The sequence below is a fragment of the Melospiza melodia genome, chromosome 27, assembly GCF_035770615.1.
Source record: "Melospiza melodia melodia isolate bMelMel2 chromosome 27, bMelMel2.pri, whole genome shotgun sequence".
Classification (NCBI taxonomy): domain Eukaryota; kingdom Metazoa; phylum Chordata; class Aves; order Passeriformes; family Passerellidae; genus Melospiza; species Melospiza melodia.
The window spans coordinates 6,244,232-6,263,598 of NC_086220.1; the positions used below are offsets into that span (position 1 = coordinate 6,244,232).

The 19,367-nt window shown below is 45.9% G+C and overlaps 1 protein-coding gene across 1 annotated transcript; it reads left to right on the forward strand.

The window, feature by feature from the left end:
• The first annotated feature begins 5,847 nt into the window (after positions 1–5,847).
• HTR1D (5-hydroxytryptamine receptor 1D) lies at positions 5,848–17,108 on the forward strand. The gene is made up of 2 exons (XM_063177509.1): positions 5,848–6,736; positions 14,132–17,108. The coding sequence occupies exon 2, from the start codon at positions 15,266–15,268 to the stop codon at positions 16,400–16,402; it is 1,137 nt and encodes a 378-aa protein (XP_063033579.1). The 5' UTR covers positions 5,848–6,736; positions 14,132–15,265; the 3' UTR covers positions 16,403–17,108.
• The last annotated feature ends 2,259 nt before the right edge of the window (positions 17,109–19,367 follow it).

Below are 19,367 nucleotides of genomic sequence, written 5' to 3' on the forward strand. Positions count from 1 at the left end.
CTGCCTGTGTGCTTTGTGGCATTGCTGGCACCATCCTGCACAATGCAGCTCCTCACTGGAGAGCACCATGGGCTGCTTCTTCTCACAGCTTTGGGTATTTGAACTCCTCCCAGCAAAATATGTTGCTAGGAAAAGAATGGGAGTTGACAGGGAAAATTTTTTTTAAATAAAATCAAAGTGTGTGGTGTGCTTCAGTGTTTTCCCTTGTTCTTCTCTTCACACATATTAAATTCATAATAGCGTGTAAGGCAAGGGGAGGATGGCAAAGAACAGGTACAGATCTATGATTTCTAATATAGAAATTATGTGTGTATATATATATAATATATAATTTATATATATAAATATATATTATATAAACATATATAATTTATATATATGAAGATTTATATAATATATAATTCATATATAAATATATAATTTATATAGATGAATATCTATATATATATTTATATATATAAATATAATATATATAAATTATATATTATATATATAATTTATAATTATATATAATTATAAATTATATGTTAAAATTTATTTCTATATAAAAATTTTAGATAATTTATATATAATTTATAATTTATAAATATAAATTTATATACATATAAATCATATATAATTATATATAAATAAATAATTATATATATTTTATATATAAATATATAAATATATAAATAATATATACATATAAATTATATATATATATATATATATATATATATATAATATTTATTCAGTAGCCTTCCCATTAATGACCACCTGGAGCAGACAGACATTTCCTCCACAGAGGATTTGCCACAGCATCAGAGCTGAATGTCAGCCTAAAATCCAAGGTTCTCAGTGGTTGCATGCAGGGATCACTGTCAAAAGAAATAAATGTTGACTCAGCCTGTTTACAGCCCTTTCCTTACCTCACTGATGATTTCTTCATGAGACCCAGCCAGTGCTGGACATGACAAAATACCCAGGGAGTGCATGGAGATGTCACACAGGCCCTGGCATCTTCCATAACCCCATCAGTTAAATGAAGATGGCACTTGGAACCCCCTTGTCTTTTCCATAATGAACATGCCAGGTCCTTCAGCCTTCCCTCACACAAAGTCTGGTGGGTTTCTCTGTGGGAACCCAGGAAATTCCTCTGAATGCCCTGGAGGCTCAGAGACCCTGGCACAGAGCCCCAGACCCCTGTGTGCCTTTGATTTAGCCCTTGGAAAAAACAATTACTGACCTTGCATGAAGAATTACAAGCCACAAAAGTTTAAGTAGAATGATAGTGAATTTATCACAGGGTGAAAAGTAGATTTTGGGGGTTTTTAGAAAGGGGGTTCAGGAGGGAAGATGGAGGAATCTGGGCATGTCCAGCCTTTCTCCTTCTTCTTCTTCTTCTTGGCCTCCATCTTCTGCTGTGATGGTGGCACTTACAGATTGGTTTAGAGTAGAAGCTCAGTGTCTAACATAGGTGATAGATATTGGGAAGTTATTGTAAATAATGTACAGGTAGTTTTTAGTATAAATAGATAACACCAGAGTGCCTCTGTCTGTCCTGCTGAGTGGACCTCGGCTGGACAGGAGGAAGAATTTTATAGATAAGAAACAATGAACAACCTTGAGAACGAGAAATGAAAAGCTCTTACTCCTTCTTTGAGTGCCAGGCTGGGAAAAGAGACTTTTTAACACATCTTGGGGTCACTCTGAGCAGCAGAAATCCCGAGATTTCTCCAGCCCTGGTGTCACTCTGTGCAGAAAAATGCTTCACTGAGTCACTGGGAGAGCAGTGCTGACAGAGAATTCCTCTCTTCTCTGGAAGAAAATTCATGTTTGTGCATAACAATATTGTTTTGTTTAATGTGTGAATAAGACCTCATGGAGTTCAGTGAGCACACACACAACTTCTGAGTGCCTTTCTCAGCCATGTTCTGCATAAATCAGATGGTTAAAACAGGCTCAAGGAACTCTGGGGGGAAAAAATTGCCAAGCACTGCTGCAAGTTACCTCAGCAATCATAACAGAGATTCTGTATTTTGATTATCTACCAATTTCTGAACATTTTTCTATTTAATAGAGAGAAAGGAAAGAGAGGACCCTCATATTAAGGAAGCATTGGCTGGGCTCTTGGTTCTGCTCCTTTGTAAGACTGAGAATAAAGCTCTAAAGCCAAAATACACCTTCTGCAGAGAAGCAGTGCCTGAAGAATTCTCCATATGTCAGCATCTAAGTGTGAGGTTTGGAATGTGACAAAAACGTGGAACTCAGAGGAAAATGACTCATCTAGGAAAAAAGTACTGTGAGTTTCCTCCCTTTTTTTGGAATGTCTGGGTCTTTAATTAAGTTTTCAATGATAAATTAAGGTGACCACAAATATCAAAAAGCAAAGAGGATTCCTGAAGAAAAAGGAGGGACCTCACGTGATCCATCTGTCTGCCTCAGCCAAAGTAAATTTCTGTGACAAGGAACCAGTGCATTTTGTTGCCTCAAAAAAGAGTTGGTGGGTAAATCATGAGGGCAAACCTCAAGGAAGGTCCTGCTGGATGCAGGAGAAATAGATGTAAATTAGCAGTGGGCAAAATTAGACTGAAAACCAGGAGGGTGTTTTGTTCTCACCACAGTTTAATGGTGAGTAAAAGCAGTTTTGAAGTATTTGCTGTGGTACTCAGGATGATATCAGCCTTCTCCCCTTCTCTAGCCTGGGCTTGGCAAGGTCTGCAAAGAGAAAAAGCAAATGTCTGTTCACATGAGCCATGGATCTGGCTGTGCTGCATCCACAGGAGCCAGGCTGGTGAGGAAGGAGGGATTTTTACATCAACACCATCGAGGTGCAGCCATTTTATTGCCATTTCTGTGTCTGAGGAGGGAGGATGTGTCCAGGTATGGTTTTCATGAGAATTCACTGCCCCTCCCTTATGCTGCACAAGGAGACTGGGATGCTGTCACAGACATCTTTTTATGAAAAATCCTTTCCTTAGGATTTTTTCCTCTTGAGAAGCTGAGAGGCCTCAGGAACAAAATGTAAACAATGATTATCTGCTGCTGTGGAATGCAACAGGTGCATCTGGGATTGGCCTCATGTGGTTGTTTCTAATTAATGGCCAATCACAGTCAGCTGGCTCGGAGTCTCTGTCCGAGCCACAAAACTTTGTTATCATTCCTTCCTACTCTTAGCTTAGCTAAGCCTTCTGAGATGAAACCTTTTCTTCTGTTCTTTTAGTATAATTTTAATGTCATATATATCATAAAATAATAAATCAGCCTTCTGAAATATGGAGTCAAGTCCTTGTCTCTTCCTTCAACACAAGACCCCTGTGAACACCATCACAGGATGCTTTCCAGCTCTGGAAAAAGCTACAACCAGGGCAGCAAAATAATTCTGATCTCAGAGGTTCTGTCTCTACTTGTGCTGTTCTCAGTGGAGCTCAGCAGTGTTTTACCAGCACCAGATGAATTTGTGCCTGTGCTCAGTCCTGCAGAGCCTTCCATGACTGATTGTCACCCCTCCTGCCAGCTCAAACAAGTAAAAACATTCCTCCAGCATTTCTGGGAGGAGTGAAATAAGTAAAATAATTAAGTGAAATAATTAATCACCATCTTAATTCCCTGGGGAGTCACAGCAACATCACCCCAATGTGTCTGGGGTTTGAATTAGATCAGATCAGATTGTGGGCTCGCTCTGGGACAGCCTGGACACCAAAACCCTTGACAGGAAAAGCATCAGCTCTGCCTTTGGTGGCCTTCCAGCTACACCAAGGAAGGAAACCATTCCCCAGATGGTGAAAACAGCAACTTTTCAGCCTTTCTTCTGCAGCAAGGGAATAAAAACCTGAGCCCTGTGAAATCAGACACCCGGGAAATGCTGCTCACCACCTGCGAGCAAGCAGGTCTGGTCGATATGGTGAGGCTTTCACTCAGGATTCTGAGACAGGAGCTTTGGATGGGCTTTAATTCTCCTTGGATGTGCCTGTAACCCTTAGTGCACCACTCCCCAGCCAAGGCTCAGCTGCGCCATAACTTTGGCTGGGGCTGCTGGGGAAATGTTTAAGCTGGGAAAAGCAGCAGTGAGAAATTCTGGGAGTGAAACATGATAGGGAACAAAATTAGAGGTAGGACTGCTTAGATGGGCTCAGTTCAACCAGGAAAAATGAAATCAGCCTTGTGAAAGTTTAATAAGTGGATTAAAGGAAGAAATTTACTAAAAGCTGTGTGTGAAATGCTGATTTTCACCCAAGGCCCTGCCTCAGACAGCACCAGGGGGGTGCAGATGTGCCTGAGCTCCAGTGATGGAGAGCACCAACATCTCCAATCCCTAAAAAGGGATTTACAGACTGAGCAGCACCAACAGATTGCTGTGACTCTGCCAGCCTTGCCAATCCAGCTGTGGGTTTGGTTTTTCCCCCCCTAGCGTTAGTCTTGTTTCAAAGATTCCTTTATCTGCAGATCTGTCTGTCTCACTGGTGCACATTTGTACCAGCTCTGGGGCTGTGCACAAATTCTCCCTGTGCACCTGCTCCATCAAAAGTGAAGATAATATATCTCAAAAAAGAGTAGTTGCATTATTTTTCTCTAAGCAGGACTTTCAACACAGGATATTAAACACAATACTGATCTTGACCTTGTAAAGCATGAGAGAAATGTGCTCTAGCTCTTATTAGAGAGTGTCTGGAGGATCAAAGTCAGAGGGAGAAGAATTTCTTTTTTTTTAATATCTGAAGACCAGTCTGGACCCTGAAATTTTCTCTTGTTTTCCCAGTCAGCCTAAGGAAGGGCACTAGCCACTTCCTTTTTCTGCATGGAATTACTGTTTGTGGAAATAACTGATATCTGTGAAGTCCTGGCATGGGAGAACAACAACCTTACAGCAACTTTACTGCTTTTTTTCCCGTTCCAGGAGGAATCTATGCTCTGTCTGTGGCACAGCAGCTCTCTTCTCCTGATAAAGCACTGCAGGGGTCTTGGGGGTGGCCACAGACCCCAGGGCAGCCTGCACTCTGCTGCAAAGCTTCCATGGAGTATCTCTAGCCCAAGGGCAGGATTTATCCCTCATGTGGAGATATAAAAGAGCCAACCTCTTCCCTTTCGCATTGTATCACATCAAACACATTCCCACCCACAGAACAACACCCACATTGTTTGGGAGGAAAATAAATGGAGAGGCATCTTCAGGCTTTCAGAGGAAACCTATTGTAGCTGCTCTCGTCTCAGTGGGAAATTCTGGAGGCTCAAAAGATTCACCATGTGTCCCCTCCCAGCCTGGGAGGGAAGTGATGCTGCAAGGAATTATTATTTTTTGTGTAAGATTCACACCATGTGGCTGCAGTTTAAAAAGCTCATATTTTCCTCTCAGTCCCAAGTGAGGCTTTATGATTTGTGCCATACTCAGTCATTCCAGGTTCAAAACCCTTCTCCACTGCAGTGGAATAGGTGAAATGCTGCTGTTCTGGGAGCAGCCAGCTATTTGGGGTGTTGAAGTTGGGGCAAAACCCTCCAAGATATTTGGAGGGAGTGTGAATTTTTTGAGACCATGTTGAGGGGAGATACAGCAGGCTTGGGCTCAGGGTTAGAAACCATTTACTGAGACACTGTGGTGGAGAGGGCAGAGCCTGGCTATCCACAGTATTAAGTGTGCAAAAATCATGAGATTATCTGTATTTTGAAAGTAATCCAATATGTAAATTAGCTGCCAGAGGAAAATGGAGACAGCTGGCAATGGCTAATTTAGAATCTATTTAAGGCCAAATGATGCTGCAAAGGGGCTGTGGCTTAAGAATTTCTGTTCCAAGACCTTGGAATCCGAATTACTTTCATGTAAAAGTTTTGTCTAGTGTGAACATAGTTGCTGCTTCTTTGGAAAAAAAAAATAAAAAGAAAGAAAAAATAACATTAATTTCTAGTTGGCAACTGAAACTGGTAAAAATCCACTTAGTGCCTAGCTGAAAAATGCTGGAATTAGCACGGGAAGCAGGAGGGCTGTGCTGAGAGGGTGTGCAAGCCCCGGTCGGAGCCGAGCTGAAGCAGCACTTGGGTCAAGCCCATCCGGAGGAGCTGCGAGCTGCTCTCTGTCCTCGGCATCCCCGCTGCCCTGAGCTATCGATCCTCGCATCACCGGAACGGCACCAGGCTGCCCGACCCCGGGACACGGAACCGGGACACGGAACCGGGACTGGCACCGGGGCACGGAACGGGGAAGGGCTCGGGGAAACGGAGCCGGGATACGGAACGGGCACGGCGCCGGGGCTGGCACAGGGACACGGAACGGGCACGGCACAGGGACACGGCACTGGGACACGGAACGGGGCAGGGCTTCGGGAAACGGAGCCGGGATACGGAACGGGCACGGCACCGGGGCACGGCACAGGGACACGGCACCGGGGCACGGCATCGGGACGCGGCACTGGGAAACGGAGCCGGGACACAGAACGGGGCACGGTGCCGGGAAAAGGCACCGGGGCTGGCACAGGGACACGGAAAGGGCACGGCCCCGGGGCACGGCCCGGGCTGACCAGCGGGGTCCGGCGCACGGAACCCCCGGGAAGGGACACAGCCCCGGGCAGCGCTGGCCCCGCTGGGCCGGTGGGATCCTCGGGAGCACCGAGCACCGAGTGAGGCCCCGGTTCCGAGCGAGCCGCAGCCCAGCGGAGCGAGGGGAGGGGAGCGGAGGGAGCAGCGGAGCGCAGCGCGGGCGCGACGAGCCCGTTCCGGGGGAACGCTGCAGGAACCGGGCGAGAACGGGACAGCGGGGACAGCGGTGAGTGCTGGCGGCCGCGGTGATGCCGACGGGGCGGGCGCTCGGCCCCGGCTGAAGTTGGTGCCCAGGGATAGAACACGGGGGCTCCGCCACGGCGGGCCCGGGAAAAGCCCAGGAGGAGGAGGGAGAACGGGAGGAGGGGGTCGGGAGGACGGGGGCTGCGGCGGCATCGCCCCGGGATGAGCCCCGGGATGAGCCGGTATCGCCCCGGGATCAGCGGCATCACCCAGGGATCAGCCCCGGGATCAGCCGGTATCGCCCCGGGATCAGCCGCTATCACCCCGGGATCAGCTCCGGGACCAGAGGTATCTCCCCGGGATCAGTGGCATCACTCCGGGATGAGCCGGTATCTCCCCGGGATCAGTGGCATCACCCTGGGATCAGCCCCGGGATCAGTGGCATCACTCCGGGATGAGCCGGTATCGCCCCGGGATCAGCCGGTATCTCCCCGGTATCGCCCCGGGATCAGCCGGTATCTCCCCGGGATCAGCTCCGGGATCAGAGGTATCTCCCCGGGATCAGTGGCATCACTCCGGGATCAGCCGGTATCTCCCCGGGATCGCCCCGGGCTCAGCGGTGTGGCCCCGGCTCTGCAGGTGCCCGTGGATGGGGCGGGCAGAGCTCGGTGGCGGCATCGCCCTGCGGAGAGCGGGGACCCCGCGGGCATCGCGGAATTACGGCAGGGTTTGGGCGGACAGGGACCTTTAGAGGTCACCGAGTCCGTCCTCCCAGCCACCAGATGCATCTTCAATCAAGTCAGGCTGCTCAGAGCCACGTCCAGCCTGACCTTGAACGTTCGGAGCCGCAGCGAGTCTGGGCAGCCTGCACTGACCCTGCGTGCGTGTCTGGGAGGGAGCTCACAGGCGATTTAGAGCTTCAAATGCTTCTTGCAGGGCTCTTCCACCAGGCAGTACTGGATAAATGAAGTGACCAGTGTAGAAGCGTAATTTTATGTACATTGCCCCGGGGAAAGCTTTGGGTTGCTTTAAGGGTTGTTTCATTATTATCCCACACCATCCTGGTTTGTATTCCACGAGTGACGGAGCTGTCTGGTTTCTCCTTCACTCCTGTTTTGGGTAGGATGGTGGCCAAGGATCACCTCTGATTAGGGGCTAGAGCAAAGCCAGGAGCTGCCAGTGTGACACTGAACCCTTGGAATCCTCACCTGTCCGTGTCTCTGTACCTGCCTGGATGCAAGCCAGGTTTTCAGGATTAAATGCTCTGTTTCTCACATGGAGACAGAGGGACACCTGTCACCTGTTGCACCAATGATGAACACGAGCCACTTTTGGGGTGGGCTTTGGTCCTGCAGCAAAGAGCAGGAGCCAGCCAAGCACCAGGACTGCCAGCGTTGCAGTCTGGAGTTTCCAGTGGGCAGCAGTGCGTGAAACTGGAACATGGACTTCAAGGAGAATAATTCTTCTTCCCCAGAGAAACAGACCCTTCCCCAGTTGCGAGCCTGATGTAAACCCCAGGAAAATAAAACAACTTCCTTTGCAAAATTAACACCACAACTGACTTTAGAGAGATGGGATTCCTTTGCCAGTAATTGTAAGTTCCTCCTTCTAGGAACTGCTGCCAAACAGATTATTCCAGAAAGCAATGGCTGGGATCTGTGAGGTTTCTCAAGGCAAATTTGCTTTTCCTTTTCATATTGTCTTAAAAGTTAAAGCAGCATCATAACAAAGGGTTTATGATCTATATCTTACATGCTTCTCAAATATTAAAATTAGCAAATAGCAAACAAATAATCAATTTGTTGTTTTCCACATTGCTGGTTTTCACATTTACCCCCAGATCTGGTTGGTCTCAGAGAAGCATTCTCCCCAGCCATCAGTCATTCATTTTCTTCTGATGTATCACACTTCTGATGGGCTGGGAATCAAGCATGTGCAGAGAATAATGAAATTAAAAAAAAAAAAAATCAAACCGGTGGTGTGAACTCTGCTGGTTTTCAGCTTACTTAGAAATGTGGGAAATGTATTTCTTGAGTTGAGGCGTGTCAAAATGCAGGAAGATGTGAGGGGCCTGGCTACTTTCAGTGTTAAACACAGAGTAAGAATGATGGCAGTGTACTGTGCTCACCTAAACGCAGAACTGAACTTAGTGACAAGTGTCAGTCACTTCTGGCATGTCCACAGCAGGGCAATAGTTGTTTGCTTGGATAGAACTCTCCTACATTGAGCTCTGAAGGAAACCATCCAAGTATCAAAAGTCAGCATAAAAATTGACTGGATTTTCCTCTGTCTTTTGAGCAAAGATTTCTTCCTGTCCCTTGGTGATGCACACATGTGAAGGAAGGCATCCCTCAGTGTGCACACAAGCCACAATCCACCCCTGTGATCCCCACAGGTGCCGTGCAGAGCTCAGCCAAGCTGTTCCCTCCTGCCTGCTCCCAGCCTGCCCATCCCTGACCCTGGATGAGCACAGAGAATCGTGCAGAAGGAATTTGGATGTTTTCCCATCTCTGAGCTCCGTGAAATTGGGATGGGTAGAGGAGTTGATTCTAAGCCAGAGGGAAAAAAAAAAAAAAAAAAACCAACCAAAAAAACCCAACAAACCAGCATCATGGCCATAAAAACTGGGGTCACAGCAACAACTGCTCAGCTTCTTTGCCAGTGCTGCCAGAGCTGAAGGGGAGTGCTGATCCAAATGCTCAGGGACCAAAGGAACAAGGATTGTATGTCAGGGAAACCTGTGTGTGCGTCCTAGAAAGTGAAGCTGAGGCCGAGGAGAGCACCAAAGATCAGAGTGGAGCAAGAGAGGAGGGCAGAGAACTGTCAGGGAACAGTGCTTAGAAAGCCAGAGGCGAATGGGAAATGCTCATGAGGCTGATGCCTCAGTCATGGGGAGTTTGTTCCTTGTGTTCCAGCTCTGAAATGAGTCTGGGGGCTCTGCTGCCCCAAGCACATCCACTGACAGCTGTGCCATTCCTCACCAGTCCCTTCTAAAAAGCAATGAAAACTCTCTGTGCTCCTCTGCCCATGGGGAACACCAGAGCACCACAAGGCTGAGTCTTGAGCTAGTTCCAGACCTGAACTGTGATGTTCTGCAAAAACTTTCACTTTCTTGGTTTTTTGTTCATTTTAAATTGGAGTTCCAAATTGAAGTTCATCAAGTTTACACTCAAAAAAATTCTGGTTTTGACCATTTTACAAGGGGTAGACTAATTCACTTTACTTTCCTGCTGCTTCATTTGTTATAGGAAATCACACTCCAAAAAGATTATTTGACCTGTCCTTGTGACTTTCTGAGATGGAGACATCAGTGTCCCTAAGCAATACTTTTGTTTCACTACTCTTACTATCTCCAAAGATTTCCTGAGGGCTCAGTCTTCCTCACTGCAGTTGTCTCTCTCCTTTCAGTGATATTAGTCACAGCCACAGGGAACAGACTATTCCTTCCTGTTCTGCAGGCTTCCATGCACAGAAAGACTGTTGAACATCTCTCTCAGCTGTGCTCTTTAAACCCCAGCATTCCTGTTCCCATGCAGTTTATTCCCATTTTCTTTTCTGATGGTTCCTGCTGCTTCCTTCTGATTCCTTGCTGTGTGATCTGTGTCTTCCTGGGATCAGTGCCCAGAGCTGGATGCCAGGCTGCCATTTGGCCTTGTCCAAAATGAGAAGAATGAGATCTATTCAAGGGCTCATTCCCAGGTACACACTTGCCAAGGTGTTGCTGTCTTGCCCTGGTACAATGTCAGAGTTTCTGCTGACAGTGCACGTTGATCTCACACTGTGCAGTTTTTGCTGAGCTGGTCACTCTCCATCACACAACAGGGGAACTGCTCATTTCTACCTGAACTACCTACCTTGCACTTGTCCTTAAATTCAACTTCATGGCTGAGAGCTTCCCAGCCCCTGCTCCTTTCAAATAACTTTGTAACACATTGTAGAGGCTGTTTTTGCAATGTGGCATTTACCAGAATCACTGCCAATTAAACCCCAGATTTTCTCTTGGATAAGAAATATTTAGTTATAATGTGTAACAGCAGTTGTAACTTGGTAATTATCAATGGGTTGGATAGCTAATGCATATTGGTGGTGTGTAAATAAAGGTAAGAGAGGGAAAATAATAATAATTTTTAAAAGCTGAGCAAAAATAGAAGGTGGAGAGGAGAGAGTGAAGGTGTTAAACATGGCTAACATTTCCTTGCCAATTACTGTAGTTGCTTATTTAAAATGAGAAATGTTTTGCATATAGTTTCCCATATAGAATGCTGTTTTCTGTATCAAATGAACAAAGTAGGGACCTGATTTACTTGGAAACAGTCACAATGATCCTGGCAGATCAGACACCCAGCCATGCTGCATGAGCAGTGCTGGAGTGAGCACTCACAATGAGGCACGCTTCTCCAGAAACAGAACTCTTCTCTACCAGCTCCCCTCACTGGCAGTGAGGAGAGATGCTCAGCCCTAAAGAGCTCAGCTGCTGCTGGGCCTGAGCAGAAATTCTGATGCAGACAGAATTTACACAGAGTGCACCTTTGACGTTTCAGTGCAATGCACTGCAGCATTGCCTGGTTTTTCTCCCAGGAGCTGCATCCAGGTTTGGTTATGATCTCTGCATGGGCACATTCCTAGAGCTAATTCTAAATGGATTTCATTTTGTTTGAACAGTGCTTTTGTCTTCAGGTTGGGCTCCATACCTTCTCTATGATGCATGCTTGAGGCAATTGTCCCAAATATGCAAAAACTTACTCAAAACTTGCTCCCTCTTTTAAGAAAAGGGCCTTCAGAGGGGCTCCTCTTGGCCACCCCCTGTCCTGCCTTCTGGTCACCTGCTGTTGGCTCTCACTGGAAGCAGCTTCGCTGCTGATCACACTTTCAGCATGACAGAATAGACCTGCTCTATTTCACGGATTCTACATTTAAATGAAAAGCAAAAATAAGCTACAAAATGAACTTTCAGTAATTTACTGAGCTTCAGCTCTCTTCTCAGCCATCCCTTTGCAATTCTCCACCATCAAGAGAAGAAAACTAATTCCCTAATTCCTCTAACTCCAGTGTGAACTTAAAGGAAATGTGCAGCTTACTAAAGGACATTTTATCTCATTTTCCTTTTTTTTTTTTCCTGTTCTATTTAGTGGAAGAGTAAATTCTGTATTTTTATTTACACATACCTATTTTTTACACATTATTTATCCCAGCCCAGCCTTGCAGAGGTGCATTGAAACCTTCTCCTTGCACCTCAGCATCCTCAGAAAGCGTGTCAGCTGCACCATGAAATCACAGTCTGCAGGAATTGCTCCACTCTCCAGTAATAACTGTGCTCCAAAAGGAACAGAAATGTGTTGGGACTTTGTTTATTTACCCTTGGGACTGAGCACCTCTGGTTATCTGGGCAATCTCTGCAGCTCCATGCCCAGAGCCCACACGATGACACTTGGTCCTGAGGAGCTCCTGGTGCCACCCAGCCTTGTACCTGCCCTGGCACACCTGGTGCTCTGTTTTTCCTCAAATAGACCCTTCCCTGCCACCCTGCCCTTGCTCTCTAACTGCAGAGAGTTAAACTGGAGTGCTGCAGCCTGGCGCTGTATGTCAGTGTGCTGTGCTGTGCCAATCTCACTCTGGCTGGCTGTGTGTCCTGGTTTGAGAGAAAGTGAGTTTTTTGGGATGCTGTGGTGAGTTTTTTTTTCCTTTTATTCCTAAGCTGGAGCCTGCTTTGCTCTATTCCTGGTCACATCTCACAGTAGACACCAGGGAGAACATATTTTCATGGGGGCACTGGCATTGTGCCAGCGTCAAACCCTGACACTGTGACATCATCTTCAATTTATTTCAGGTGCTTTGAAGTGAAAAAAAATGCCCACAGTTCATGGCCAGGAGCACCAGGTGAAGCCCAAGGAAAGATGACCAAGCACAGAGGTGATGCAGCACATAATGAGATGACACTTGGTCCTGAGGAGCTCCTGGTGCCACCCAGCCTTGTACCTGCCCTGGCACACCTGGTGCTCTGTTTTTCCTCAAATAGACCCTTCCCTGCCACCTTGCCCTTGTTCTCTAACTGCAGAGAGTTAAACTGGAGTGCTGCAGCCTGGCACTGTATGTCAGTGTGCTGTGCTGTGCCAATCTCACTCTGGCTGGCTGTGGCATCACCTTCAGTTTATTTCAGGTGCTTTGAAGTGAAAACAATGCCCACAGCCCACGGCCAAGAGCAGCAGGGGAAGCCCAAGGAAAGATGACCGAGCACAGCGCTGATGCAGCCAAGGCAGCTGGGAGGATTCCCGTGCTGTGGAGGGTGACAAGGCTGGGGACACGCCGGGGTGGCAATCCTGCCGTGCCCCGCGGGCTGGGGCTGTTGGGCGGTGCTCTCAGCTGCCTGCAGGCTGCACTGCCACCCCATGCACGGAGCCAGCCCGAGAGAGGCACGCGCGGTGCTATCTTATCTAGAGGTGATGCTGCCTTATCTAGAGGTGATAACAGCACCAGCAGCAGGGAAAGGTCCCTGTGTGACCATCCCGGAGCCGCTCTGGCAGCCACACCTGCACCACCAAAGCCCCCTGGCAGCCACCCCGCACTCAGAGAGCACCCCTGGCTTCCTCACCAGGTTTCCAATGGCAGTGCTGGTGTTTCACACAAAGTTTCCCGTGGCAGTCTCAGATATCTTTTAGGAGCTGCCATCTACAGGAGCCCAACCTGCAGCTGGCCCTAAATGTGCTCCTCAACATCCAGGATCTGCCCGGCGTTCCTCATGCTCCATGGGTGTGTGCATCCTGGCCTGGCAGCACGTCCCTCTGCTCTCAGGAAACAGGCTGGGTGCCCACTTCCCACCCCTGGTCTCTGCTGTTTCAGGATTTGTAATATCTATATATTTGTTTTCTGCTTTGCTTAACAGGCAGTTATGTGTATGACCTTGTACTTGAGATAATTTAATGACTGTTCGCCATTTATTTTCCTTCAGTATCTGTAGTTTACACAAACTTAATTTCTTTCTAACAGGAAAATAATTTACCTGTATTCATCATTCTTTTGTTGAGTAAAAGGCAACTTCATTGAAATACTAAATTATTGGAAATATGTTTATTTTGTCTGGATGATTACTATTCCTGAGTACATGATAAATCATCATGCACTGACTTTGCTCAGTATCACAAAATGGCCATGAGGAAGGGATTTTCTCTTCCTAGAGAGAAAAAAAATCAAAATCAAGAAAGTAATAGTCTAGTGTGAAATACAAGATTTTCTATGTCTCCCTATTAGAAAATTACACCTCAAAAGAAAAAGCAGGTCTGAAAAATGTTTGACTCACAGAAGGTGGTTGTATATAAAAAAACCAAATACACCAAACTGAAAAGTGCTGCTTCATATATTAGGATTTAGGAGCTTAAGAGAAGCTGTTTGAGTTCCAAGTGCTGATGTTTCATGTAGAATATTTTGCTCCTCTTTTCCACAGATTCCCGGCTGAGTGCCTGGATGGATGGCATGGGTTGGTATCAGTGATGACTGAGAGAGGCTCCTCTCCTCCGGGGCTGGGAGAAGGCTGGCCTGGGGGTTGTCTGCTTGGAGAAGTTGGCTGTTCCTCCTTGTAGCCCCCACAGCAGTCTTCAAAGCCATTCCCATCCCACATTCAGGATCTATTTCAAGAAGGGTTGGGCTGGCATAATAGAAGTGACATTCTGGTGCTCATGGAAGTGAGTGAAATCTGTCTCAGGATGTTTCCTTCAGGTTTGTGAAGACTTCGGGAAATCCAGTCCTGGTGAATACAAGGAAAATTATGGAAAGCCTCTAGATTGCATACTGTGCTTATATAATGTGCACCAGTGCATTGGGATCTGGCACCCAGCACCTGACTTCTGCATTTAAAGGCTAATTGTTGAAGGGAAAACCTGAATAGTCTGGAGAAATAAATGAAAATGGAGATCTGTGCTTGAAGAAGTCTTGATTTGCAAATCTGGGAGAAATTATGTTTACAGAAGGAATTCAGAAGTATTGTTTTATATGTTAGGTACTCTACTAACAAAGTGTCCCTTGTAAATACCAAAAACATGACACTCAGCTATTAGAGAGAAAAGGAAAATAATCTTGAGGGTAGCTTTGTCTCAAACAAAGGGACATCAACTGCATGCCCAGATGTTTCTTTTCCATCTCTTACCCTTCAGTATTGATTTATGCAACTTTGCATAAGATAAAGTCAGAAAGGAGATGTGAAAAAAAGATAATAAAGAATTATTTAGTTTTCTTCAAGATGAAAACCACCTGAATTCCCATCACTTATAGTGCTGATTTCATTGTTGTACACCAGACTTGTGTCTGGATGACATTTTGCTTTAGCCATTATGTAGTTGATGTGATGTGATGTGATGTGATGTGATGTGATGTGATGTGATGTGATGTGATGTGATGTGATGTGATGGAAAATATTCCATAGGAGAGTACCTCATCTACTGCATCAGCTGAAGTTTTCAACAAGTTAATAATTCTTCAGTGTTCGACCAAAGTATGAAAAATTCTATTTTATCAACAGAAGTGAGCATCTTTCTTCATTATCCCAGAAATATTCCGCTGGAAGGTGAAAGCAGAGCAGAGGATGACTCAGTACAACCATTCAGCACAGTTCTCTCTCCAGAGCTCAGCTAATAAATCATTAAATGTCACTGAGACACCTCTGCCTTGGGATGAAAGGACGCTCTTGGGGCTGAAGATTTCACTGTCAATCCTTCTGGCCGTCATAACTTTGGCAACGATCCTCGCCAATGTTTTTGTTGTTATTACAATTCTCCTGACTAGAAAGCTCCACACGCCTGCAAATTACCTCATTGGCTCCCTGGCAGTGACTGATCTCCTGGTGTCAGTGCTGGTGATGCCTGTCAGCATTGCCTACACTGTCACCCACACGTGGGCCTTTGGCCAGCTGCTGTGTGACATCTGGCTGTCCTCAGACATCACCTGCTGCACGGCCTCCATCCTGCACCTGTGTGTCATTGCCCTGGACAGGTACTGGGCTATCACAGACGCTCTGGAATATTCCAAGCGCCGCACTGCTGGCCGAGCAGCCCTCATGATTGCCGTGGTCTGGATGATATCCATCAGCATCTCTGTGCCACCGTTTTTCTGGAGGCAAGTGCAAGCTCATGAAGAGATTGCAAAGTGTGCTGTGAACACTGAGCAAATTTCCTACACCATTTATTCCACTTGTGGAGCTTTCTACATCCCGACCGTGCTCCTGCTGATATTGTATGGGAGAATTTATGTAGCAGCTCGAGATAGGATTCTGAAGCCACCCTCATTGTATGGGAAACGTTTTACTACTGCACACCTGATCACTGGCTCTGCAGGCTCGTCCCTCTGCTCCATTAATGCCAGCCTCCATGAAGGGCATTCCCATTCAGGTGCATCCCCAATATTTCTGGGTCCTGTGAAAATAAAACTTGCAGATAGTGTGCTGGAAAGGAAAAGAATTTCTGCTGCGAGAGAAAGGAAAGCTACCAAAACTTTAGGCATTATTCTGGGAGCTTTCATTTTCTGCTGGCTGCCTTTTTTTGTCATATCCCTAGTCCTACCAATCTGCCAAGATGCCTGTTGGTTTCATCCCATCCTCCTGGACTTTTTCACCTGGTTGGGTTACCTAAACTCATTAATCAATCCAGTCATTTATACAGCTTTTAATGAAGAATTTAAACAGGCTTTCCAAAAACTAATACTTTTCAAAAAGTGTTCCTCTTGAGACTCTCCTCCTGTGTACCTGACCCTTGTGCAATCTCACAGCCTACCTGAAAATTTCCATGCTTTTATTCCCAAGGAACTGAGTGGTAATTTCCATCTCTGCTACTACCCTGTTCGGTGCATGTAAATTTCTGGGAATTTCTTGCCAATTTGGTACTTTCTGTTTGGGATTGTACATGCCAAAACAGAAATTGTCCATGCTCACTGCAGTGATCATGTGTGTATATAAGATCAATGACACATGAAATAAGCTTTGCAATGAGGCAAGGTGTGTGAACCAGGGAGTTTTTGTGGGATGAGGTGACACATTACCCTGATGGGAGGAAATTGTGTGTGTATTTACAAGACCTTATATTTCTGCTGTATATTATTAACCATTTATGTCAGCTGAGAGAGTTTCTGGAGAGCAGGATCTGATATTTATATTTTCTATGGCATGTATCTTACCCATGTGAAGCTGATAAAACCTGTAATTCTTTCAGAAGATGTGTGACACAGCCTGACTATAATCAGCAGCAGGGCAGAGCAGCATAGAACAGATGTAAGTTGTGTGGATATTTCACAAATGCTGCATCTGAAGCTATGCTTTTTGGTGAAGTATAGAAAGGAGACAATTTAGTTGAATTAATTATTACACGTTTTATCATGAATAAAACAGTCAGTGAAGAAATGCTACAAAATAAATAGCATGAAAACAATTGATCTTATATTTCTGTCATTTAACTTTTTTGCATGCATAAACTGAAGCAGGAGAATATGGTTAGTGCCAGTGTGGAATAAATAAAATAGGCAGAAGGTTCACTCCTTGGTGACAAAATATGGGAAGTTAGGGGAGAATGAAGTGACACACCAAGGAAAAGTTTCTTAGTAATAAGGGTTGTTGGGGTGGATGTGGCATCCCTGTCTCTGGAATTCTTTAAGCACTGGTCAAACAAACTGTGGTCAGGAATCACTGTCAGGACCCTCTGCTGGGGTCACAGAGCAGGTCCCTTCTAACCTGCCCTTCTCTGCCTCTGGGATCATTTCCCTGATTGCCAGGTGGAAGCTGGCACAGGGAGGTCTTGGATGAAGTCAGCACACCAAGCGGTGCAGCCCAAATCTCATGCAATGTTTTAGTCTCTGGGCATTTACATCAGAAGTGTCATGTCTACACTGAACATGAGAGCCTCACATTGCTTTGAAAATCACCCCATCATCCTTCTGACCTCCCAGGTCTCAGCCTGCCCCAGCTCATCTCCACCCCCACTGCTGTGGCCATCCCAACACACTGCACACAGTGCATGTCCACCCAGCTTTCAGCCTCCCCTCTGCATTTGTGGCACAGCTTTGCAGCTTCTCCCTGCTGCTGGTGCCTCAGCTGAGGATGGACCATGAAGTGATGCCCCAGGACTCGGAGAGAGAGCTGTGTGCCCATAGAAGGGCAGTCCTCTCTCAGTGAAGCTGCTCTGTTTGGGACATGGCTGCTCTGTTTGGGACATGGCTCCTCCACCCTCCCAAAAGGGCACTCACTGATCTGGCCCTGCCAAGAGATTGGGATGGTGCCACTACGTGGCCATGCCCACCCAGTCCTCCCTCAGTGTGTCCGGAGTGGCACTGCCACATCCTGAGCTGTGCTGCTGCATTGCCTGGGCACATGTGAGCTGACACAGCCCCCAAGGGAAGGCTTGAACCATAAACCAGGGTGGAAAACTGAACTCTCACACGAGGCAGTCCCTGGTACTGCTCAGTGTGCTGTTATAGCAGCAATCAACTTCTCATCCTCCTGTGGTGATGACAGTCTGAAATGTTCACCTTTGGGCCAGTTTGTGATGACTTCCAAGATCCCTGGGTGATTCACCTGCTCAGTGTGAAACATAAAATTACAGATCAGGGCCTGTGAGAGGCTGGCTAGTGCATTCCCTGCCTGTATCAGCTCTGCTTTTGTTCTCTTCCTGCATTTCCTACCCTTGAAGATTTCCAATTGTGAACAGAATGGCGAGATACAGCAAAGCAAGATGATCCACCACTCTTCTTTGAGACTGTTTAATTCAAGAGCAAACAAAGTAGGGCCTTTCTTTGGTTAGATTATAGGTTAATTTTAAAAGGCACATGGTCTAATATTACACCATTCTTATTGTTAGTAAATATTTCATAGCATGCCTCAGTAATTTATATTGGGAAAAAACAGTGATATGGAACTGGCAGATGAAAACTCTTGCTAGAGATGATCATAAATTAAATAACACCCACAGCCTCTGAGTTGAAAGGAGGAGGCCCTTGTGTCACAGAGATCAATGTCCATATTTACCTTGTTTTACAATGCTCTGTGAATTGCAGTCCAGAGCACACAAATTTATTTCACAGAAGGTACATGAGGGCTGAGTGATATCTCAGTGCCTCTCCAGTGAAGCTCTTGCAATATTGAGCACAAAGATAAGTTAAAACATGTTATGTTTGTATAGAAATACATATTGATATGTCCAAGAAGATAGTTATTTCAATGATATTATAATATCAATATTATCAATTATTTCAATGATGTTATAATATCAGTTATTTCAATGATATTATAATATAATTCAATATCATATTTATTGAAAACAGAATAAATAGCTAAATATATGTCAAAGCATGTGTGTTCACTGCAGCACCCTGCATTTAAATTCCAGTGCAGGTTATTCCTACAACCAGGGGAGAGGATGAGTGTCAGCAAGGAGGAGTCACCATGACAGAAACTGGCAGGACAATGAATGTGGAACATGATCCAGGACAAACCTGAACCTTGCTGTGTGACAGAAATATGGCCATTGAAAGCCTGTGGGTTGAAGCAATCCCACCACGCTCACCAGTCTGAAAACAGGGGAGTACAAAGGAATAAATGCACAAAGGAACAAAATGCACAAAGGAACAAAATAACAATATGTAAGACTACTTAAGTATATGAAGCCCTATTGAGGAACAGATCACATCTTCACAAACAAACAGGC